Source organism: Schistosoma haematobium, chromosome 3 (genome assembly GCF_000699445.3).
Source record: "Schistosoma haematobium chromosome 3, whole genome shotgun sequence".
Taxonomy (NCBI): Eukaryota; Metazoa; Platyhelminthes; class Trematoda; order Strigeidida; family Schistosomatidae; genus Schistosoma; species Schistosoma haematobium.
The window spans coordinates 38,271,014-38,298,135 of record NC_067198.1 but is presented as its reverse complement, the minus strand read 5'-3'; the positions used below and the strand labels follow the sequence as shown (position 1 = coordinate 38,298,135).

Genomic DNA, 27,122 nt, shown 5'->3' with positions numbered 1-27,122 from the left:
TTTATGAACCAATACCATGAGTATATTTTTATTGTATGATTGTTATGTAACTAAACTGTTCATTATTCACGTCCCTCTTATTATGAGTTTTATTTTGACTTATGAACTATTATTATACGAGTAACTATTCTTGAATTATTCCCTGTCTGTTAATCACTCTACCTCTCTCATTCACAGTCACTTTTGGCTAAATATTGTACAAACGTTGTTTCATATTTTCTGGTACGTTGTGGTCTGTTTGATTGGTATATAAACCGAGTATGTTTGAAATAAATGATTCATATTGTGGAGTCTGAGATTGGTGTTCTGGACTTAACTGACTGGGTTAGACAGGAAGCAGGACCCATCAGGACTCTAGGCTGCTGGCTAGTGTTTTATGCGTCACTAGTTCGATCGGTTATTCGCTGCTCTCCAATAGGTGGTATCGTTGCGTTATACAATAACCAGGGCACACAGGTTCACAAGTTATGACATGAAACAAGAAACAGAATGAATGATATTTATTAAAGTATTGATTAAATATATTATACTTGATGTAACATGAATTGTTTATTTTTTTTAAGCAAATTGAGTGAATTATTTATAGTAAAGATCATGAGTCAATCGAGGATAGTTTATCACGGAAGATTTGCTAAGGAGTTTTATATCAGTATGAAATGGTCATCCGATTTTTCCAGGTTTTCTATGATGGTCTAAATTCGATCAACTCATGATCTCAACTGTTGAAATTATTGTAATATTAACAACTAAACCTGTTCTGTTATTAATTAATATATGCTTACTAGTGACTGGCTTCAAGAGGTATTTTATAGAGTTCTTAGTGAGAAACAGGGAACAGTGGAGTTCAACTGGGTCTGTTGTGAGATAGTAACATTAAACCAAATTTGAATGGTAAGTCTTAGTTTAAAATAAAGTTTGTGAAAATTGTTGAACGCAATTGAGATAATAAACCTATCTTACTTAGACAAATATTGAATTGGACGGTTGTTTCGTTTAGGAATCTGGCTTTTAATAAGCGTATGTTCATAACTCCTCCATAGGTGGTAGAATACTAGATCTTTAAGTCCCGTGGGAAGGGCATATAACCTTTAAAATGTTGACCTTCAATGGATTCCTAATATTTCAAAACCATCCTCTATGTTATTCGGTGAGTATTTGATTCTTATCAGACACTTTTAAATTGCACTGATCATAGCTTCATAACAAAACTCAAGGAATTACCTCCCGAAATTAACCCTTAGTAACAACAGATTGACTATCAATACAATTCCGTTTATTGTGATTATTTCATGCTCGTGATCTCTATAAAAGAGTATTTTATTTGTTTGAACTTACGTCAGTAAAATGCCAAGTTTCTTTGAAGTTATTTTGTAATACGTGTAATGTGACTAAAAAATTTGTTTGTATAGGTCGATTGAAATACCAAAATATTCTCTTAATTATTATCACTATTCTCGTGATGCAATTATGCTTTTTTGATTGTTAACAAATAATGCGCCATACAATTTACATATCACTGGTAAATAATTAAGTCTTTTCGTGACAGTTTAGATTATTAATTATGTCATTTATTTAAACTGTTACCACTTGTGCATTACAAGTGAATGTCTCTATCAAATTTCTTTAGTGAATAATTACTTCACATTAAGTTAGAACTAAAGGGCAATTTTCTGTTAGTATAAGATTAAAAATGTTATGAAGCGTCGTATGTGAATATATACCTAGAGTATCATCGGTGAATTTAAATAATGGACTAAACATGGAGCCGATAGTTGAAACTTTAGTAAGTAAAATTATTTCATTTATTATTATTATTATTAGAAGTTTTATTCAACATTATATTTTTGGTACAATATAGAATTCTCAGCATAAAGTATTTCAACAAGTTTCCTTTTCTTATATCTCGATCGATTGTGACGATAAATTTTGAATAATGACCAGTTACATGTCAGGAGTTCGGTAATCCACATTTGATTAATGTTCATTCGCTTCAATGCATATTGCCAGCCACCATGATGTCGCTGATTGTACCTTTTTGTAACGCGTATAGCGAAAGGTTGTAAACTTTTCATAAACGCGCCTGAATTGATTGTGAGCATAATAGACATAATGATGTCCTAAAACAAACAAGAAAACAGATAACTTGATGAAATATCTAGATCGGTGGAACAGGTTGCCCAGACATTCAAGCAGGCCGCCATAACTAATCAAATGGTAACTCATTAAAAAGGTATTCACACCCAAAGTTGACATAGTTATGAAGTAATAAGAAGCTATTTTTAAATCTGTAATTAGATATTTCAATACTTTTAAAAAACTTGGCAAGACCAATTAAAAAAATATTAGCTTTCTGACAATCATTAGTTTCTCTAAAATTATACATATATACACTAATAATTAAATTCATGAATCGATCTTAGCTACATCACAATTGAAAACTGTAAAGCAATGAACAAACTTTTCGTCATAGTATGAGACTAATCATCATTGCTCATTCACAACTCTACATGTGGGACTCAAACCCAGGACCTTCGATCACGCGCATCAATGCTTAACCTATAGACCACTGAGTCAACATCCAAGGATGTTAATGTCTAACTTCAATCAATCTATGATCTTGCGCAACCCTACACTCATTGTTTATGTTGGATAACTGTCTCACACCCAAAATGGATTAGACAGCACTTTTCACGGTTTCTTACTAGAACTTCATCTTGATACTAAACACTAATGAGCACATGATTATTATGGCAGTAGGGGATTCATGAGTCGACTCATGAATACAACTATTACAAATCCCCATTCTGACATAAATATTACTTTATTAATTCATACTTTAACAAAAAGAAAAGAAAAAAAGGAATTTTATCTAAATCATTGTCCTCACCTCTCTTGTTCAGATTTCAATAAACCGATTATTTATTTTCTAAATTTAGATTACGCGACATTTAATACATATTGTACACTTGTGACTTTATTACGTTTTATGTTACTATAGTAATAATAACAATGATAACAATGATAATAGTAATAATAATCATTTAGTAATCTTATTTCGCATATTTTGAATTGCAAAACCAATTGTTTAATGTAAATTTGGTTTCATTTTACGTTTTCATAGTTAAATGTCACATGGACAATCGACAAAGAAAAGTCAGATTACAAATTAAGGAAGTATTAATGTTGATAAAAATAACTATTTGTTATGAGAGTAGATTACCGAATTAATATTTTAAAAAACACAACTAAAACTTATAATTCATAAAAAGGATAAACAGAACAAACGATTTTTGGTTACATAGTTGACATGTATTCAACTAATTCATTTGGTATAGACATGAAAGTGCTTCTAATCTATAAGTTTATAAAGTTGAAAATAAATGATATTCTGTTGTGTGCTACTGATATCGATAGATATAAGTAGTATGTATCATTCATCGGAAGCGAAATGTCTGGTGACAGAAGGTTAAGAAGATCAAAGAATAAAGAACCAGAGTAGAGAGTGATTGGTGTGGAAACGAAGTAACAGTCAAGTCTGAGACGATTGATTGACATTTTGTAAATGAAGTATTTACTTGACCGTTCTCAGATTTTACTTGGATATTCTGTAGTCTTGTGTCAAATACCATTGGTTGTACCCACTGATGTTATCGTTTATTACAATAGGAATAGTTAGGAAAACAATCTGGAAAGCTCAATTATTTTATTTGAATCAAACGCCTTAATGGATAATGTTAAGAAAAATTGGGCTAACCAAAAAAGTTAACTGTAAAATATAGATGGGAGGTAAAATTCACATTCTGTTTTCTTCAAGTCGAGCTTCATAGCCTTATGCTGCTATACACTGCTTCTGATCTGTCTTACACAATACTTTTGTCTGTCGACATAATTAGAACACATCACACTCGTCCCCACTTTAAACGACTGCTCTTGCGATTGTTCTGCTTGCCATTACACGTTTGCTGAAGTCTGCGCCACACCTCCCGTCGAACTTTCCAGTCTGTGGTGCTCTGAGCTTTATAACTCCGTCAACCTACCGAGTCATTGAAATCCGATGTCCACATTCAACGCCTGAGGTCCAGTGACTTGCCAAACTATCTACACACAGTTTTCGCTCAGCAGCTGCACGTCCCACTGCTCCTCTCCGTCGATATTAACTGCTACAGCCGACGTCAACCCGTCAAAACACTCCACTTGATGTCACCTCCCTTTACCAGACCGCCCCAACTGGTGCCTCTCAAAGCCCCACGTCGGCGTCCGCAGAACTAAACTCTCCCCCATAACAAATTATCCGTGAGAAGCTCATTCAAATTTGTTTATTTTGACTTCATTGAAAACTTTTATTTTGAATTACTTACTTACTTATGCCTGTTACTCCTCGTGAAGGAGCATAGGCCACTCACCAGCATTCTCCATCCAACCATGTCCTGGGCAATCCTTTCTAGCTCCTTCCAGTTGTAATCCATCGTTTTCATATCTGCTTCTATTATCCGACGCAATGTGTTCTTTGGCCTTCCTCTTTTTCGCTTCCCTTCAGGATTCCAAGTTAGGGCTTGCCTCGTGATGCAGTTTGACGATTTGCGTAATGTATGTCCTATCCATTTCCATCGTCTTTTCCGAATTTCCTCTTCAGCTGGAAGCTGGTTTGTTCTCTCCCACAGAAGGCTATTGCTGATGGTATCCGACCAATGGATGTTGAGTATCTTGCGTAGACAGCTATTTATAAATACTTGTACTTTCTTGATGGTGGTTGTTGTAGTTCTCCAAGTTTCAGCTCCGTACAGTAGAACTGCCTTGACGTTCGTATTGAAGATTCTCGCCTGTAGCTCTTATAGGGTTACTGCCGGTCCCAAGCCGGGTAAAGGAGGAGGATTGGGCATGGGGTTAGCGTCCCCATCCCGTAGAAAACTAACTCGCTAAAAAAACGCTTACCAGAAAAATGATTTTGAATTAGACGATAGAAAACCTTGATGTATAGTCCATGGATAAGATATACCTCAAAATATTAATCTATCAAACTGTTCTCAGCTGTTTCAACATTTAGTATTCTGTTTTCTAAAATCAAGGTACTGAACTTCAATACTACAATTATAAATGTTCAGGATGAATAGTTATGTTATCTAAGTAGACAACTTACTATTTCACATTGAAATAAATAAATTTACCATTCACTTTATATAAAAGATAGTTTACATTTCATTTGACAAATAGTTATGATCGTATATTTCTATTAGCAATAAAAATTTTTACGAGCGAAAATATTTCATTACATATCAGGTAACCATTTATAACTACTAAACATTAATAATAAACTAGGCGACAAAAAAAAGGGGGAAGCATGAATGATCAAAAATCTGAGTAATGAACCAAACAAGTGAGAAAAAAATCTGCAATAAAAAAAGTTACTCATAAGTAGTGTAACCGGATGAATGAGTCGAGTAAAGATTATTGCATTTCCCTTCATTTAATAACACTGAAAGTAATAACAAGTACAATAAAAATTCTCCCTTAAAATCTAATTCAGTTATAAGATGTTTTTTTTATAGAAGCTATGTTAGTTTGCTCTCAAATTCGACTAACCAGAATCGTACAATCCGTTGCTCCTTCCTATTATTTATGATGAAACAATAAGGTTATTACTTCTCAGGAAAAAAATATAACAGCTGTAAAATTCATAATTTGTATTTACAGTAAGAATTACTGTATGAGACTATTGTCGCTCTATATATGTACATAATATCAGGTGGAATCATATAAACGACAACTTACATCCTTGTCAACCCAATTGTGGCTGTATTCTAGAGACTAAAATGTCTTTTTTGTCTGTTATACAATTGTTTTTGAATTCTGAGCATAAAAACCTTCCGATCTGCCTTGATTTACATAATGTTATAGTAGACGTGTGCAAATTTATTGGACTTGAATTTAATTTACAGATATTCAGCAAATGCTACTCGATAATACAATCTATACTCGAAATTAAATATAAACTAGTTATCCACTTTTTCAATACTGAAATGGTAGCAAAGCTGAAGAAAGAACCTTTATAAGTTTGCTTTACAGAAAACTCTTAAGAAACAACCAAGTATCAAACTTCAATAACTGATTCCTTATGAGTAGAAAGAGGAGTTTAATTATATCTCACATTACAAGAACTCTATGAACTTCTAGTTCGAATCTCACGAAAGTAGAGTTAAACCTCCTATAGGAAATGCTTATTCGAAATGAATATCCGCCGAGATTTATTGACGGGGATAGAAACTTAGATATTCAATAGCTTCCCAACCAAAGAAAATCTAGGAAATAAACATCGATTTCATTGATTGAAAATCTCTAGACGTCTTGTAAAGAAAATACGTAACTCTTTCAAAACAACTTTCTTCTCACCAACATATTTAAGCATTAACAACGTTTTCGTCATACATTTAGAAAATTCGTACCATCATAAGATGGATACCTATCATATTTTAGAGTGAGTAAACACAGTTGGTATAAATGATGTAACACTGACAACATTAAAATATCAGTAAATTTCCTGTAAATAGTCCTGTAAACTGTCAAAAAACAAATTCACACCACATGGTCTAGTTAAATGATAAAAGATACACTTTATAAAAAAGATTTTGTATGCCTGTTAATAACTACTCCATAGATCGAAATAATTTTTAACGATGCCATCTATAAGACATCAAATGTCTAGCATTATATAGTTAATGTGCTGAGTATTGTAATGAACGAGATCTCAAATGGTGACAACCAATTTATTATTTCATACAAAAATGACAGAATATCTTGGTGAAATATGAGAACCTATAAATTAAATGCTTCCTTTGTAAATCTTCCATCAATTTTCCTTCGCATTTTGTCTGCTTTATCCAATTTACAATTCCTTTCTATTTCCGTTTCCGTTTAATTCAATTCAATCTTCTTAGCCTGCCGCTGCCAGCTATTCAACTTTTGATTAGTTTTATATACTAATTATGTTGACAGGCATAAGTAGCACGCATTACAGTATCAGTGAACATAATCTTTTGAATATCAGTTTATTAGAAGCATTGCTAATGTTTTTTTTAACTCTGATTATCATTTATTTAAAGCAAAAGAAACGGAATAACGTAAACTTCTTCGACAAGGATGGTTTGTCTGTTGAAATGAAATGTTCACTGTTGAAAATAAACTTCAAAGACCATGGTTAATAAAAAAAGAACAAATAGGACGGAAGACAACTGAATTGATTCATCAAAAATAGAGCTAAAACTTTATACATTTATCATTGATATAAACTAAAAACCCTAATATTCATGAGCATTACAACTTGATCTAGCAGCTAAAACTTAATCCTATCAAAAATAACATTTTATTTAGTAAATACAAGTAGTATATATATATTTATATCTTTTCTTTTTAGTTGAATTATCTCTAACTAATTAGTAGACAAGTAACAAAAAAAATGAGAACCATACAGTAAATAGTTCATTTACAAAATGACAATCAGTCGTCTCAGACTTCATTGTTCCTTCTCTTCAACACCAATCGTTATTTGTTCTTGTCCTCTCTTCTTTGATCTTCCTAACCTTCTACCGCCAGCCATTTCACTTTCTATTGATGCTGCATACTACTTATATCTGTCGACATCAGTAGCACACACCACAGTATGTAACCGCAATCGGGATTTGAATGTTTGCCATCAGAAAATTGAAGAGAGTAGAAAGGTAAACAGAGGGCAATCAAAATGACAACGGAATTAGAGGAATAATGAGGTAGATAAAGGACAACGAGAAGATGTGCAAATGATGTACTTAATCTATGATTTTTATATTTTGCTAAGTAACAATATATTGACTTTCCTCCACTTATGTGTTTGTTCACAACAAAGTAAAATTCTCCTCTAAATGGTTGAAAAAATTCTAACTATAACGAATTATAAATATAAGGCTTCCCTACAGTTACCTAATAACGAAACATATTGTATACAATGTCGAGTTGCTTATGTCTATGGCTACGTTACAGCTTGATAAAATCTGGTCAACATTAAAGACTTGACAAACATAATCAGTGTAAATATCTATGTAACTTGGTAAAATTAGTGTTTGAAACTACTTTTTAGTAAAGGCTATAATTCTCATTTTCGTCTGATTAACAAAATAAATCATCTTTTGATTGATAATAATGATATCATGCATCATATAATAGCTTTTATCATAATCATGATTCCCAATTATTCATTTCAAAATGTTTTGTTAATATCAAAGAAAGATCAAAATGTGCAAACAATCCAGGTAGACCTTATCTTTGATTAGAAGTTATAAACTGAAAATCCGTGAAACGTTTTGATAAATGGCATTTCATCAGCATGAAACTAATCATCTTAGACATGTGTACTTTAGGATGATCATATTATGTTTATCTGATTTGTTACTTCACAGTTATCGTTTGGATCAGATATATTTTCAATGAAATCTCACGTTTCTACTATAATTAAGTATTACTTCAATAAGGAAAAAAGGAAAACAACCAATTAGTACTAATCATTTCGTGTTTTGGTTTGCTCTTTAATTCATAAAATTACTATACATTCCAAGATCGTAATTTGGTTAATTCAAAAATAGATCAATAGTTAACGATAAATGACACGGTAAACGATTCACAGTGGCTATCTAGCATTCCTTATTACTCTGCTGTTTTCCAGAATGAGAACCCAATTCTTACTTGTTTATTTCATTCTGTTTATAGAAGCATCTTTTTCAAGTTTCTAGAAATGGAAATCATTCAGAGTACTTATTTTTAATAGTTGAGTTCATGAGTCGATTAAAGATAGACCACCATGGAAAACCTGGATGCACTGAAGGGTCGTTTCGTCCTAGTATGGGACTCCTTAGCAATGCGAATGCACGATCCCGCACATGGGATTCAAAGTGAATGTACAGAACAATAAACAATTATTAAAAAGAGGACAGAAAAATTAAAAGAGATTTAGATCATCCATACATCATGAAAACATTGAAATTATTTTATTTTTCATGATTAATTCACATTCATATTTTCATATAAACAATTCATTATAAGCATATATATATGCATATACGTAACTTAAGATAAATGCCACAAACTGAACATTTTCACTTAGTTCATAAGAAAAAGAAAGCCTATGAATGCCCTGGTACGGCCGAGGGTGGGGAGAGCTAGCTCTCCCTCTAAAAATGCTCTCACACGGCCACGAGTATACAACAACTGCCAGGGAAGTCCTTCAAACTGCTTTCTCGCTGCATTACTGTCGTTTACGAAATTGAGAGGACGAAAAGAGAATATCCAGCGTCTTAAGCGGGTCGGTGGACACGGAGGATCCACCTAAGGGAGTTGGAAAACCCTGATTCCAAACTAATAGTTCACATGGTCTCCAGGATTCGGAGTGAACAAATGGCGTATGAATCAACAGTTGGTCACTGGATACCACGGGACTGCATCTCGTTACGTTGCTCCACCGCCTTGTGGTTCAGACCTTTAGGTCGATGATGATATAAGTTTGGTCACGAGTGATGGATAAGTATCTTTAAAATGGTCATCCTTAGTTCAACCTAAAAATGAGACTTTCTTTTATTAAAATACGACAATCCTTTTTCATAATTCTGACTAGAATGAATTTATAATTGAAATTTAGCAGAAATTCAATGACAGTTTCCAACAATACTTAAATAGTTTGGTATTGCTGTGAGTCTGGCTTGACACTGTCTAGTCAGCAAAGTAAATAGCATAGCTTTATGAGAATGTTTTCAAATATCGTTACAACAGTCATCCATCTATTGTACTTTTTTATTGAATATGAGATCGGTGATATATATATATATATATATATATATATATATATATATATATATATATATATATGGAAAATCATGACGTATAACTTATAATATTTACTGGATCTTGATTTGACCATTCTGATGAATAAAACACTTATTTAATATTTTCCTTAGGTATTCATAATTTATCGAAAAATATAGAAGAAATTACTAATAAGCAATTATATTTTAGTAGTTTAATAGTCAAATTCATGAGTCAAATAAAGCTAGACAACCATGGAAAACCTGAAAGCACTGGACGGCCGTTTCGTTATCGTATGGGACTCCTCAGCAGTGCGCATCCACGATCACGCCTCGTGAGGTTCAAACCCAGGATCTACCGGTCTGGCGCGCGAACGCTTAACCTCTAGACCACTGAGCCGGCATCTAACGGTGTTAATTATATTTTACAACACGTTTTATTTTGAAAATCTTAATACCAGCAATACTGATTTTTATGTTGACATGTAAAATTGTAACTTCGACCCACTCAGAAACTACCGTTGGTGGGAAATTTTACCGTTATCCACATTGGTCAATAGTAAGTTCGATGAAGGTACATTTTATGAACAGTTTTCAGATTATTACTTACCGTTCGATCATTCAGTTAACTTTAATACTTAAAACTATGTGTAATATCTAACAAAATAAAATACAGATAAAAAGCCATATTTTTAGATGCCATATGATGCATCACCTATAATTCCAGTTTATACCATATATAGCTCAAGAAGGAAGCTGGAATTACAATAGTAGATCATTTGATGAAGTGTTTAACCATCATAAATACCTCAATTCGACATACTGATCCAATTGATCAACAACTACCGATATAAATGTCTTTAGCTTGCAATTACCGGTGTTACAACATAATTCAGAGTGTCTTGTTACAAAATTCATTCAATGACTAAAGAGTAATAATATTTAACAATTCTCTAAGCAGATGAACTACATGGAATTCCGAAAAATATAGTCTGTTTTATGAACCGAATAATTTTTTTGTTTGATATTTTATTATGTCTCGCCTAAATCTCCGATTATGGATGAAGATGTTTATTGAGATTTGCTACTCTGTCAGCACCTATGAAATGTGTTTATTCTACCCTAACAGGCAGAGCTAACTAAATTAGTCTTGTGTTGTGATGGAAATTTGAATCAGTGATCAGTAAGACTTTTTATACAGCTTTTCGTTATCAAAGAATCATGGTCTATACTGAACCAAAAAACCATACAACATGTAAACAAGTGTGTTGCTTCTCACCGTGTTTATCACTTCCCATATATGTATGGAAACATATGTACATAGGGACGGGTTAGTGTTACTGAACATGTAATATAATGTCTGCAAAAATGAATAAGACCTTATTGCCCTAGTAAGGACACATGATGAACTTTGTAGTGTCGGTTATTATGCTAATCCCATATACCTTATTCTAGCTGTCGGACACGACAATCTATTCATTCTAATTGAGTCCCATTCTGACCTTGTTAATTATTCGCTTATCAACTTTGACTATTTTTATATGAGCATAGGTGTGTGTACACTTCTTATCCCATTACTCATCACATGTCTGTAACTTATTTTGGTGTAACTATAAATATTGATTAACGCTTGGTTAAATGGGAGTTGTCTTACCCGCCATCTCCACTACGTGTGGTTTCGATTCACTCTGTTCCATCCGCTTCATATATAAAATATATGTATTCAAAAGTCCATTTCCGTTATTTGACTTATTTAATTCCGTTACTGACTAACGCGATTTAAGTCGATGATTATATACGAGGATAGGCGACATATATATTTAAATAACAATCATTCGTGCTATCTACTTGGAGTCAGAACTCGGGCCACTAAAGTGGAGAGCCCTTCGAAAACATCGTCCGATCTAAATGACGACAAAATAAAGGGCCCCACAATTTCATCCACTGCTAAAAGTTTAATTGAGACAGAGTATAATATTAACATCAATCGATCTTTGTGGTGTTGTATAAAAGTACTCAGGGGTGTGTACTAAGATTTTGCTGAACCCTTAATCATAAGAAAATTCAAACAATTTTATGCATCCAGAAACACTGTCCTCTCTCTTTGAATCAACCCAGGCTAAATAGATTTATTATCTAGAATGGTATAATTCTTATTATTCTCACAATTATCATCATTGTTTTGTTTAACTTGAAGCTTTTTCATATACAAATACCTTGGCAAACAAATAATTAATCAGATTATTCGGAATTTACTTCACAAATATATCACATGTTTGTTTATTACATCATTTAAATATGAAATAAAATGGTTACTACGCTGGAAGACAATCAGTGTGTTATTTTACAGTTTAATAATATCAAAGCATAACATGATTCAAAATGTCTTAAATTAAGGACAATAAATATTTTCGATTATTATAAGAGAACTGTGGCGATTATAGTATTTCCACAGTTTAAATCACGAATTGATTTTTAGCAAAACCACCATTGGAAAACTTGTAATCGCTGGATGTCTGAGATCAATTTGTGACTTAAATTGTGTAAATACTACAACCCACACAAAGTTTCTATCATATACTTACTGGTGACTAGTCTTAAGATATGATACATGGGCTTTCCGTTAGAAACCGTGGTCAATGGAGTCCAGTTCGTATCATGTACAAGACAATTAACCACCGCAGGCAATGGATGAGGGTCAAGTAATATTGTGGATTGATTGAAGTTAGTCATTAACACAGTAGGATGCCGACTCAAGAGTTCAGAGGTTAAGTGTCCTCACGCCAGGTTGAAGACCCTGGGTTCGATTCCTGGACTCAGGATAGTGACTTTACACTGATAAAGAGTACTATACCAGGTCGAAACGGCCTTCCAGTACTTTCAGATTCTCAGTGTTCGTATGACTAACATGATCAATGATTAATGATTTAAATTGTAAAAAACTTTCCTGGCTGAACTGAATTCATTGTAATTTGTGTGTACCTTAAATTTTTCAAATAGGCGATAACGTTTTCTACATACGGTTGTGTTTTATAAATCTGGTTCAGTAATTCAGTTTATCAAGAAAATTTTGTAAATGAATAGAATAAACAAAAGATTATCACGCAACCGATCACCAGCAATATGTCTGAATTTTATCAACATGTTAGACAATATCATAAAATTAATAATTATAAAAATCGATAGTCAAATAATTATTTTAATGGAGAAAACAGTAATGATAATGTGATGTGTGCTACTGATGTCAATAGATATAAGTAGTACGGATCATCAATAGAAAGTGAAATATCTGACGGAAGAAGGTTAAGAAGATCGAATAAAAAAGAACGAGAATAGAGATTGATTGGTGTGGAAATGAAGTAACATTCAAATCCGAGACGATTCATTGATATTTTGCAAATGAAGTATTTCCTGTATAGTTCTCAGATTTTACTAAGAGATTTTGTAATTTTGTGTCCACATACATTTGATTGTACCTACTGATTTTCTTGTTCACTACACATCTGTACCTTGACTTTAGAATATTATTCAATTCATAGTTGTTAACTACGATCAGTAACGTTCAACTTTATAATTAGATAAAAATATTCGTTATTTTGCTGATTGACCCGAATGTAATTTAACACTATTAGTTTACCCAATATTTAGACTGAATAACTTAGTGGATAACATGGTAGTGCTTAAAGTGGTTAGACTAGGTTGAAGGCTCAATGAGTTTGATTTGTATTTGTCTTGTAATTTATTCAAAAGTTGTACATACTGGTTTAATACAGTAAATACCTGATGTATATTCAGCAACGATAAGATATTTGCTTTCAGTACGTTTTAAAAAGTGACATTTATTTTCCTTTTATTAATGAACGTGTCCATTTCAATGTAAAAAAGAAAAACAAACATATTGAATATAGAGAGCAGTTGACATTTATGTATGTTAATAAGTTTAATTCGAAAACGTTTACTTCATAGAAGTCTACGCGATAGTCATAATTTATTGACAAAATATATTCAATAAAACGTATAATTTTGTCTACATATCCAGCAGAAAAGGCTTAAATTTGATTTTTATTTTCATTCAGAAAAGTAAGTGATTAATCTTTAGTTGCCTTAGTAACAAAATTGACTCTATGAATAATTTCTTGTACTTGTTTCTCTTGATTATACACATAACTCAACAAATGCACTTCGATTTACTTGCCTTTAACGATCTATTTTCATAAAACAAACAAATTCCCCATTGCCAATGTACAATATTTACGTTAACTTTATTATAGTTTCATTTATTCAAACAACCTACTGTTTATTTGTGTGTATATATAGGTTAATTGAACCTTTTAGTTAATGAAAGTGTTAATGTTTATCAAATCTTCGATATAAATGGTACTGTTAGTGGCTGGTACTATGTCAATTCCAAATAGGTTCTTCTAGCATCTGGACAGACCAATTTATTCATCCTTCTCAAGTCATATTTTGACCTTGTCACTTATTCTCTTATTAACTCTGTTTTTATATGATCGTATGTGTTTTAATTACTTAACCTATTCATTATGTTTCTGTAATTCATTTTTGTCTGACTACAAATATTAAGTCACGCTTGATTAAATCAAATTGGTTCATTCACTTTCTCCATTACGAGTCATTCTGTTTCGCATCACTCTCTCCTATTCGCTTCCTTCGCTTTGTTTCCCCGATTGTTTGTACAGATCAATGAGTGTACAAAATATACATATTCAAACTTCATTCTCGTATTTGACTTATTTTATTCTTTTATTCTCTAACGCGGATTACGTCGATAAGTATATACTATCCAATTGAAGTCAGATAAAAGGGTACTAGACGGCAGAGAAGATTTGTAGCTTTGGTGGATGATTTTGATGGAGTTTTGTTCTCTGCACAGCACAAACTTCAGATAGAAGTTTGTGCTGATGATATCGTTCAGAAGAACGATGAAAGCTCCGTGACCACATCATCCAGCTCAGAATAAAAAACTCTGTCAAAAAGAGTCACTAGAATTATATATAACTATGTAGAAGAATGAAATAAAATGTTCATCGTATTCTGCTAAAATCATTTTACCTCCTTCGCCTTCAAATTAATAAGCACATTCTGATATCTATTATAATCAACTAGTGTTGTTGAAACTCGTTTATCACCTTTATGATTAAAGATAAGTTTAACTAAATTATTTAAATAAAGAAACAAAAGTATTCCAAGCGTACATCGAAAATTTGTCAACATCACATATTGGATAAAATAAATGTTAGTAACAGCGACATTTGATCTATCAAAAGTTGTAACTCTCCACCTAAAACAAAAAGAATTCCACATACTTATTCACTATACATCGTTAGAAACGTTTACAATTAAACATATAAGAGCAAGTAGCAGTTGAAATCGACAGTATTTTGTGTTTTGCATTTATTTATTTAGTTGATCATCTATCCTCATTAGTTTAGCTTTAACTTAACTAATTATTTAGTTCAACTATATAATTATCATGATTTTAAAGTAAAATTCAACCTTCTTAATGAATAAAACTTAATAAAAGCAATACCACCTAAATTAGTTTTTTTTAATCTCAATAAACCATCATCATTTTTAAATTCATTTTTATATTGGTTACTTGAATCTTCCCATTGATGTTTAGGACTGTAATCGATCAGTCTCTTATTAGCAATATATGCATCCTACACGAAATGCCTCGATATTACTTTCAGTTAAAAGCATTGTAAGCTGAAATGTTGGTGGATAACAGTGGGAGCAAACGGCATTGGGTTCGAGTCCCCGAGTGAATATAAGTCTGAGATGCAGGTATAGCCAGCTGACAAGTTCAATGCTAGCCACTCTCATTTAATGATTACCTTTTGTTGTATTAACAACTAACTTGTCATTAAAATCGTTTGTTACTTAACAAAATAACTCAGTCTAGACTGATCAAAAATTAATTGAAATAGCTTTAGACATTTAAGTAGTGCTAAATGAGAGTTTAGCAAAACAGGATTAATGCTAGACATAATGATGTTTCATTTATCTATCTTTATTTAAATGTCTACTTAAATGAAATATTTGATATTCATTTATCTAAAGAACGTTAACATAGTGGAGGAGACTTATAGCTGAGGTAGATTATTTTGGTGGAAATGTAATCTCTGTGTTCGATGGTTTAATCGAGAAGCCTTCATATTACTCCTAGAGGAAACCATCAACACAAACTGTAGATAGAGGTTATCTATTCAAAGTTCTCTGCACATAGCTGATAGCCTGTTATTTTGAACTTAATTTTGATTGGTTATTATTGACACTTGTCCCACCACCATTTGAATATTAACTTTGACTCCGATCCCCTTTGAGTTAGTTTTTGACATCATGAGTTGTCCATGACTTTTCCATTTGTTTGATAAGTTGGATAGATGTCAATATATTTACTGACTGCTGATTGACCTGAGTGGTAAGTTTCCAAAAGCTCTCTGGTCTTTTCAGTATTCTTCAATCAAACGTTTGACTATGAGGTAAAAGTCAATTAAAGATGGGTGACACCATAAAAATATCCAAACAGTAATAGAAAAATTGTCAATAGCAACTAGTTCACAAAACAAACTACCAATCATATGTGAAGAAATTAGAATAGCTCACTTCATTTTGAAGTATATACTAAAGATGTTATCTAAATGAATGACTAACGCTTCACGATTAAACCACTCAAATTAAAACACACATACTCATCAAAATAACAGAATGCTCTCTTAAGTGGGATTATATTTTTAATTTATTCATTATCATAAGGGGGTTTTGTGTAGAGTTTAGTAATTTTGTAGTTGATTTCATGAATCAATTGAAGATAGATCACCATGGAAAACCTGGAAGTATTGGACGGCTGTTTTGTTCTAGTTTGGGACCCCCCAGCGGCGCGCATCCGCGATCCCGCCTTGCGGGATTCGAACCCAGGACCTTCAATCTCGTGCGCAACCCCTTAACCTCTAGATCACTGAAAGTGTTGGATTAATTCGTCTCCAATATCATGTAACTAAATACTACTTCCTTTGAGATGGTGGAGAAGATTTGTAGCTCAGAAGAACGATGAAAGCTCCACGACCAAACCATCCAGCTCAGAGAACAAAACTCCACCAAAAACTAATTCCTTTGAATATCACATAATAGAATAAATTAAGTTTAAAATTTTGTAATTTATTTAGTGTTTCTCTTAAAATTGAACTAAGTGTTCATAATGACAATAGTTCAATTATAAAACATCTCCAACTATCATACTGAATGATATAGATTCGAATGTTACATGGATCATTAATATCCTCAACAATATTTATATTCTTTAATGACATACACTAAAGCTCCCTATTTTCCATAAATGTAAACAGTTCTACTGAATAATAATTAGAGAAAAAAATGTATTGGAATCTTATTATAACACATTTAAACGGTAAACGATTCATAACTCCGCCTGGAGCCCCTCTAGGGCTACTACCGGTCCAAAGCCAGGATAAAGAGGGAGGGTTGGGCATGGGGTTAGCGACCCCATCCCACAGAAAACTAACTCGCTAAAAAAACGCTAACCAGAAAAAATTATTCAAACCACTTGTGTAACATAAAAATGAATAGTTAATTGTGTATTTTTCGTTTTCTGAATTTGATAATATGGCTCATAAATTACAGAAAATATTCTTGCTGCATAGATTATCAGTAAGCATCTAAACAGATTTTAATGTCCTTGACCAAATATATAACTTCAAAGTGTATATAAGTTTAGAGAAAAATATTTACCGTTAATCTGTGTGTATTTTTGATGTAAGATGTGAACGATTAAGGTTGGATGGATAGTTAAACTTTTTTCTCAACTCAGCATAGTCATTCAGCCAGTCAATCAGCAACAACATAGAACTTTGTACGTATGTACATCAGTTCAAGTTCCCATACCAAATTAACACAGAGATACAATTGTCGATTCAAATCTCCTCGTGGTAGAGGTAGTAAACATATAAGCAGTAATCGGAAAGATTAGTGTTTGAAGATGTTATTCCAGCATTATAATCCAGTGAAATAAATTTGGAAAAAGAAAAAAAAGGACATAAATAATTCAGAAGATTAGAATTTGGGAGAACACAAAGAGTGGATGCACCTGCACCATTGCAAACGATTTTGAACCATCTCATTTAAGGTCTCTAAACATCGGTTGTTATCGTCTCACTGATCTCAACCAGGTAGCCTAAACCTACCAACATGGCTTAGTCCACTTGTTAGTGACTTCATGGATTTTTGCCAAGTTTTTTTGGTCTGACCGCCCCTAGCTTTCTTCCAACTTACTCCTACACCATAAAACATCGCTCATCCGAGGAATAGATGGCAGATTTTAGTAATATATGAAAAGCTTTAACCACTTGTCTTTCAAAACATTTTTTTCTTAAAACAACACTACTTTGATTATTCATAATGTTCTATGAATGTAGGAGAAGTAGGTTGATTTAGTTTTTGAACAAGTAACATTTTTAAGTGAAATTTAGGAAAAATAGATAAAACTTTACATTCTAAAATGTATATTCACTTCTGGTGTTTTATGCATTAGACAAATAATAATAATATCAAGTATGAAAATTAATTACTTCCGTTAAATAATTTAACATAAAATAACAATCATTTAGACAATTGAATAGGAATTATCTTAATTTCATAATTATTATTACATAATATTTCATTTATAGTTGTGATTCAAAAATGAAATAGTCAATTATTATTCTAATTGAATTCGTTCACTGAATAATCTTACGACTAAAATTATTATTATTATTACTACTGTATTACTAGTAATATTATAGTAACTTAATAGTTGAATTTATGAGTCAATTAAAGCTAGACCATCATGGAAAACCTGGATGCACTAGACGGCCATTTCGTCTTAGTATGGGACTGCTCATCAGTGCATATCCACGATCCAGCCGTCCAGTGCTTTCAGATTTTCCATGGTGATCTAGTTTCAATTGACTCATGAATTCAACTATTTAATTGCTATAATACTCACAAAACCTCTCTGATTATAATCATCATATACTCACTAGTGATGGTCTTCAAGGGGTAGATCCTGGAGTTCTAGTGAGAAGCAGTGACCAGTGAAGTTTAACCAGGTCTGTTGTGAAATAGTAACTTATTGAAGACAATGGTGGATGGTGGCGCAATTTCGTGCATTGGTTGAAGTTAGACACTAACACCGTAGGATGCCGGCCAGCTCAGTGGTCTAGTGGTTAAGTGCTCGCGCATGAAACAGATATGTCCTGGGTTCGAACCCTGAGAGCGGGATGGTGGATGCTCTCTGCCGAAGAGTCTCACACTAAGACGAAACGACCGTTCAGTGCTTCCATGCTTTCCATGGTGGTCTAGTTTAAATTGATCCATGAATCCAATCATTATGGGATTGTTAATATTAATTTAACGAGAAGACAAAGGTTATCAAAGTTATGTGATATATTTGCTTAAAACTTTTAGAACAATCTGATCAGACATATACTTGTTAAGACATTATTATATGAAAACTAAAGGGTAAACTAGACAGATTGAAGGTTATGTTATCATTTAGAGGCGACTCAAATAGTCTCATGTTGAAACGGAGGCTTAAATTAGCCATCAACCGGACATTTTATGCAGCCCTACTTGTCATTATTGGAAAGACAAGGTCTATGTTTCACCAAAAACCGAAACAGCACGCAAGAGATTGTGTAACATCCCATTGTGTCTATCAATTTACATGTATGTGTGGGAAAACGTACATAAGGAAAAGTAATCGTGATCTACAAGAAAGGGTGGCGGAACACATACCCAAATGGCTGCAGAAACAAATGAATTCCAGTGATCAAATAAGATCATAGGATAAACAGATATCATCCTCGATTGCGAAACATTTGGTTGAGACTGATCATAATGTTGATATCAAGTCAACATTTGTAGTGTGGTACAAAAGCCTGCAACGGCGTATACTAAGGTTTATTGAAGCCTTGGCTATACGGAAAGTGAAACCTCCTTTATGTGTTCGAAAGTCGGTCAGTCAGTCAGTCAGTTAGCTACAAGTAGGACCAGGCACATCGGTCCAAGTTCGAAAACAATTTGTCCTTACCCTAAACCTACCCTAGCAATACTAATTTATTATCCAGAGTGGTTATCACATTTTTTGTGTATTTTATTTTTCCTGTATAGTTGACCTGTTAGTTTTCATATTAGAATATCTTATCAAGTATGTGTATGATCAGATAATTCTGATAACCTTCGACTTTTCATTCTATTATCGAAATTTATTTAAGGGACTAATTGTTTTAAATATTAATTTAACTCGGAATTTTGGTTTTCTTAGTGTATCACCTTATTTTCAGGTTTTGTTAATGGACTCTTTTAATTTTGTTTGAATCGTCTTCTAATTTGAGTGGTTTCTATATTGTCTCTTTGATTTTGGATTATTGTTCTTTAACTGATCTACCACTGAAAGGTTTACTACCTTCTCATAGTTTTTCAAGATGTCCCTATTATGCCAGAAAACTAGTTTATATTTCCTTTTAATCTTAATTACTGGATATTTTTTTATCTGCTTACAATTCAAAGATTGAATTGTTCAACTGTTATTCGACAGAATTACGTCCCTAGGCTGTCAGGGACATTATTCTTTCTTAACAATTTACTACTTTTGAGCTCTATGTCAATTTGATTAATTGGTGCACTGAAGACTTAATTGTACAAATCTATCCAAACAACTCTGTGAGCTGCTTAGACTAATAATACCATTCGTTTAAGTATATTTGTATAATTCATATTTATAATCCTCTTAAGTAGAGCTACACTCAATACAAGCATTGTGATCTGAATTTACCTGAGGGTAAAAACGATTATCCAATATTTGACTGGAGGTTATAAGGTATTCAAACTAAATAAGTTTGAACGTAACATGACACATGGGACTAAGAAAAACTTCAGGCGATAGTAAATATCAATAAGCTTGAAATAGATAAATTCATAATTCATATTTTGTATATAGCTATATGAAAAAACTATGCTACGGAAAAGGATTGATTTAACGCTATGTTTGAAGCGATTACGAGTTCACCTGGTCTGCGAACGGAACAGACTCTGTGACCAAAGATCAATAAGCTAGCTATTCAGATGCGTCCTAGCCCAGCTAACTAGAGAGAGAAGCCTAAGTTCGAAATGGAGAAAAATATTCCTCAAGCAGCCAGAAGCACGAGCGATTACAACAGGCACAAATCATATATATATATATATATATATATATATATATATATATATATATATATATATATATATATACAGCATAAAATTGTCCTTGGGAAGCGTTACAAAATAGCATGCTAAAAGATACAACGAACGAATAGCTTTTAAGATTCTCCCAAATGGGAAATACGACATGAAGGTGAAAATGAGCGCTTTTGGCGCGAAAACGAGAAATTCGAATTGTTAAAATAAATTTACAAAAATAAGGTATTTACCAAGTGAGCTCTGGGGATGTGACATCCCCAACACTTAAATAAAGTGAATCAAAAACATTACATAATCTTTGAAGTGAAATTATGTATGTCACATAAACTTACAACGTAGTTCTACCGTGTACACTGATAATATATATATACATCACTGAAAGCAAATAACAAGCTAAACTTTAGTTTCGGAGTTTACGCTTTGTAAATATGTTGACTGACTATATACAGTTCCATCGTATGATGAAATTTTTTTATTATTATAAAGTGGTTATACTTCATCTCTATTTCAATGTTGAAATTGATTGATTTCAAACTTTTTTCTGGTTTTTGATTGAGATCATGAACCGATTGGTGTTAGAACACCACTGAAATCCTGGAAGCACTGGACTGCCCTTTCCTCCTATTATAAAGCTCCTCAGCAATGCGCATCCACGATCCTGCTCGCGGGGTTCGAACCCATGGTAATTACCATCTGCTTACTAATGACTAGCTTCATAAGGGAATTCTCGGAGTTCTGGTTTGAAGCCATGACCAGTGGAGCTAATCCATGTCAGGTAAAGACGGGTATCTACCTCAGTACAATGAAAGATGGTCAAGCGATTTCATGGATTGATTGAGGTTAGACATCAACACAGTTGGATGGCAACTCAGTGATCTAGAGGTTAAGAGTTCGCTTACGAAACCAAAATGCCTGGGTTCGACTCCCGCGTCCGGGGTCGTGGAGGCGCACTGCTGAGGAGTCCCACACCAGAACAAAACCATCATCTAGTGCTTCCACGTTTTCATTGGTTGTCTAGCTCAGATCACTTCCTGATTTCAATGAAATTCAGCATTCTCCAAAGCTCCTTACTGAGAGTAATATTTAACTGATTTCATTAAACATTAATTAAACTACCGATTTCATCTAAAAATGCTTACATTATAAGCATTTAATCTATGATTACGACGTTTGTAAGCAAAAGAATATAAGGTACAATGAAATAACGATTTACAACCATTTAATAAATAACACTATAGTATCATTTGTATTATTACTATTCTCTAACTAAATAAATTTGTCATTGAGTTTTATTAATTTTCTCAAATTTAATTCTTCATGAATGAATCTATCTCGATTGTTCAAATTTCTTAACCGTCTAATATTCAGAACTAAGCACTTAATTCATTAACTATGCGAATTACAAAACCGATACAAAGAGTAAATATTTTGAAAATCAAAATCACTAAATTTTACTCCAACTGTCAGTCATATATTTTCCGTTTACTAGTGAAGTAATCTTTTGAGATAAATATAAATTAAATTAATAGTTGGATTCACGAGTCAACCGAAGCTAGATAACCAAGGAAAACCTGGAAGCACTGGACGGCTGTTTCGTCCTAGTATGGGGCTCTTCAAAAGTGCACATCCATGAAGTTAAATATTAACGCCGTTGGATGCTAGCCAGTTCAGTGGTCTAGTGGTTAAACGCTCTCGCGCGAGACTGATAGGTCATTGGTTCGAATCTTGCTAGGCGGGTTCGTGTATGTGCACTGCTGAGGAGTCTCACAATAGAATGGAACGGCCGTCCAGTGCTTCCAGGTTTTCCATGGTAGTCTAGCTTCAATCGACTCATGAATTCAACTATTAAATTACTATAATATCCACAAAAACCCTTCTCTGAAAAATAAATTAAGCTTTTTCATTCAGATTTAATTGGACCTTAGATTAATAGATAAAGAACAAATTTATTTAGATTAGAAATTTATCAATTCAGAAATTAACACTAATATAGTAATTTATTCGCTTTACTCACCGTAGAAAATAAATAATACAGTGAAAAATACACCTCATATTGATAATAATAAAATTGAATTAAAATTCACTAAAGTAGCTGGGTTTCTTTTTAAAAAGTCATACTTCCAATACTTCATTTGTAAAATGTTCATTAATTGTCTCAGACTTTATTGTTCTTTCATTACCAGATCAATTAGTCTCTATTCCTGTTCATCCCTCTTCGATCTTCTCAACTTTCTACTGCTAGGCATTCTATTTCTGATTGGTATTATACACTATTTATATTAACATAAGTAACACATACCATACTATGGCTTATTTTGAATATTCGATCGTATGTCTTGTGTTTATATATTGAATTTTGTCAACTCATTGATCCTATTATAATATGACCTAATGAAAAGGACTTCTAAAATTTCAATTTTAAGTTACTCTATTTAAAAGTGAAAATAACGAAATAACACTTATATTCAGTATGTCAACGTTTAAAATATATAATTCATGCAATCAGACAGTTAAGTTTGTAAGAATCATGCGATATTCACTTGGTGTTTTTTACTTGAATCTCCCCATTGTTGCTCAATCTCTTATTGGCATATGAGGATAATGTGTGTATTGCCTCGATATTGCCTTAAGTCGCATGCATCATTAGCAAAGATGTATAGTGGCTTTCATTGCTAGCCAGTCCTAAGCAACAATGGGAAGATTCAAGTAAACAACATCAAGTGAATTTAAAATTCACCTCCATTGTACAAGGAAGTGGCTATCAGGGTTCAGTAAGTAGATGGATAACGCGATGACGTTTGAAGCGAACGATACTGGGTTCGTGTCCTAGAGTGAACATCAACTCTGAGATGCAGGAACATCCAGCTGACAAGTCCCAAATAGAACGAAACGCGCGTCCTAAATTCCACTGCTAGCCACTATCCATCTTTGCTTAATCATGCGATGTATTAGAGAACTACATTTTGAAACAATCTTATCAAACATTTACTTCTAAAGATATTTATATATGATAATCATAGTCAACTTGACAAGTTGAAGGATGTGACTAACGACAATAATTGGGAAAATAATATAAAATGAGGATGATGGTAATTACAATAATTGCAATAATTGTGGTAATAAACCTCTGTTAAACATGGTAACGGTGAGATAGAACAAACAAAGGTATTTTAAAAAAATTTTTAGTCAGGGAAACTAATAATAGTTTTATTGTTAGGGACTTAAATATTCATTGTGAAGATAAATAGGGAAATTATAATTGAGGATGGATGGCTCCGCATGATAAGATAAAATGTTGAAATTTAGATAAAATATAATCCGGAGGATCATAAAAAACATAAATAAACCATTTGGGGGTAGAGGGTCTATAGAGAAGATAGAAGGGGAATTATGTGGCTGTAAAGAAAGAAAAGTATGACTAAAAAGGAAAAAGAAAAAAATTACGAGGCATTAAGACCATGGTAGAAGTTGTACCAATTTCTTTTGAACACTTAATTCTGGCTTTCCTAGATGTCAGGCTGTTGCTTCGGCAATCTTAAGTAGATGCATCATAACTGCCTTTGATAAACTTCTAATTACCTTGTATATGACTGAGAACGCAGAGTCTAACTTAATTGAGTGACCTATGTTCACAAGATGTTCAATTATTGAGCTTCTTATCGAGCCGTTTCCGCCCCCTTTTAGCCAAGCCGGGTAATGTTCTTCAATTCTTTTGGATAAAAAACCATGTTTAACAGAAGTTTATTATCACTAGTATTGTAGTTATTGTGACTATTATCATCCTGAAAAATAAGTATATATATTTGTAATTGTACAGATTTGAAAATAAATTCACCGAAAAGAGAACCCTTTATTGAACCAATCTTATGTCACAATAGGTATATACCGTTTACTGAAAAACAGTATAAGTCCCATCACTTTAGATGTTGAATCAATTTTATCAAGGTTCGATTTAATATAAGCGCAAATTGTTTTTGAATATATAGAGTGTGGGGGAGGAAATGGTCGAGCCTCAAACATATCTAAGTAACCAGCGTAAATAACCTTTAAACCAAAACACAAATACTGTGTTAAGATCGATCTAATGTTCTGTTTTAGTTATGTGGTTAGTAACAGAGGTGAATAGTTATTTGTCATCTGCTCTTATTGCGTTATTTGACTTTATTAGCGAGACTATAATTTACGGACGAACCAATCAGGTTCACGATAACATATCTTAGATTTTGGCTCGAAATTCATTCACCTATCTGGCCAAATAGAGTTTTGACATTATAGCTGATGTCAGTTCGTGATGAAAACTCTAAATCTAATTCCTAATCATAACTTCAACTGTATATCATGTTTCTTATTCTTCAAACTGCTTTATAAACCTCATTTAGCCCTAGTGAGTAAGTGGACGCTCTCAAGGTTAGTCTAGCGTCGCTGAAAGGTCGTCCATAAATTATAGTCTCACCACTTTATTTATTTTTATAACCATTTTAGTATATGTTTAACGATCCTAACTTCAAAGTCATAATTAATCCTTCTGCATGAAGATTCGCTCTTTCTTCCAAACGTCTGTGATAACGAGAAGGGTAGTGTATAGATCATAAATCCTGATGAAACATTTGAATACAACTAATGTTATGTATACATTTCTTGTCCGTCTTCTCGTTACATTTTGTATAAACTAATACAAACGGGTTTCGAAGGACTAAACTCATTAGTTTCACATTTTTTTTGCAAAACAAAAACCAGGTAGCGATTTAATAGTTGAATTTTGGTTGCATCAATTTATATATAATGAAGAAGCAGTTAGTCAATGTATGCTGATTAACTGTATATATTCACCTATAAACACAATAGGCTTTAACTTTTGTAAAATGATTAAAAATCGTCGTTGAACTACTTTTCCTAAGTCGTTCGCTGTATCACTTAACTCTATGAAATACTACACTGTATTCCATTTACATGACAAAATAATTTAAAACATATCCGAATCAGATTAAACCCTCTTTGAACTTTTCTAGAAAGAGTATAATTATGGAGACTAATTTTACGACACACGAATATCAACCAATGAACTAATAAGATAGCTAAGTATCGACCAACTATTTTGTATTAAACTATAACTTGTCATCGAACTCAAGTGTAGAAACCAAGAAAAACGAATCATCCTACTATATATAAAAGACAAATCAGTACTTACAAGGGGGGGTATTGAAACGATCTGTAATAGGTGTAGATCATAAAATCATTTCAATCAATTTTGAGTATACTAAAGGACAAAATGACAAGGGAAAATAACTGAAAATCATCTACAAAATAAACTGCTCCAAAAGCGAAAAACATTACATCGGACAAAGTGGACACACATTCGACTGAAAAAGTGTTGAAGTATTGTGTAGAGAGAATTTTAAGAACATCAGAGAATCTTCAGTGGCTTGACACTCATGTCACTCAACGATCAATAATTACATCAAAATCTATCTAATTTATCAACCGTCGGAAAAAATCATGAACTAATATAGAATCAAACATCAGATCGGAGAGAGATTAAATCAAAGTAATCAGGACGATAAAGATGGGTTAAAGGTCAACTATAACCAATCAAGATCAAGGTCAACATGACAAGCTGTTGGTCATATGTCAAGAAATTCAAACACTTCACTTCTACCAGAAGTTTGTGCTGATGATGTTGTTTAGAAGAACAATAGAAGCTCAGGCTCAGAAAACAAAACTCCACCAAAATCATCCACCTGAGCTACAAATTTTCTCCCCCATCTCAACTTTCTACCTTTTTGCACATTAAACTACTTAAGTAACTATAAGCATTATAATAAAGTCCAAGATGGGTTTGATCCTACTTAATCAATCGGTCTGTAGAGTAATAACTCCCATTATCCTGTTTGTTTTAATTCTCTATATATAACAATTAAAGTCATTGATATGCATCTATTCACATTCACAAGTCGGTTATTCCTGTGGATCAGAAATTCTCTTCGAAAAATCAAATTCTATATCAATAACTGAACATTGTCATCCTTTACATTAAGACTAAGC

General features: G+C 32.8%; 1 protein-coding gene across 1 annotated transcript in view; it reads right to left on the bottom strand.

The window, feature by feature from the left end:
- Positions 1-1,830: 1,830 nt before the first annotated feature.
- MS3_00010666 (uncharacterized protein) overlaps positions 1,831-27,122 on the bottom strand; it is a 40,946-nt gene continuing 15,654 nt past the window's right edge. Inside the window, exon 3 of the mRNA XM_051219061.1 lies at positions 1,831-2,117. Within this exon, the coding sequence (XP_051069829.1) occupies positions 1,975-2,117 (143 nt within the window). The 3' untranslated portion in view covers positions 1,831-1,974. The remainder of the gene's footprint in view (positions 2,118-27,122) is intronic.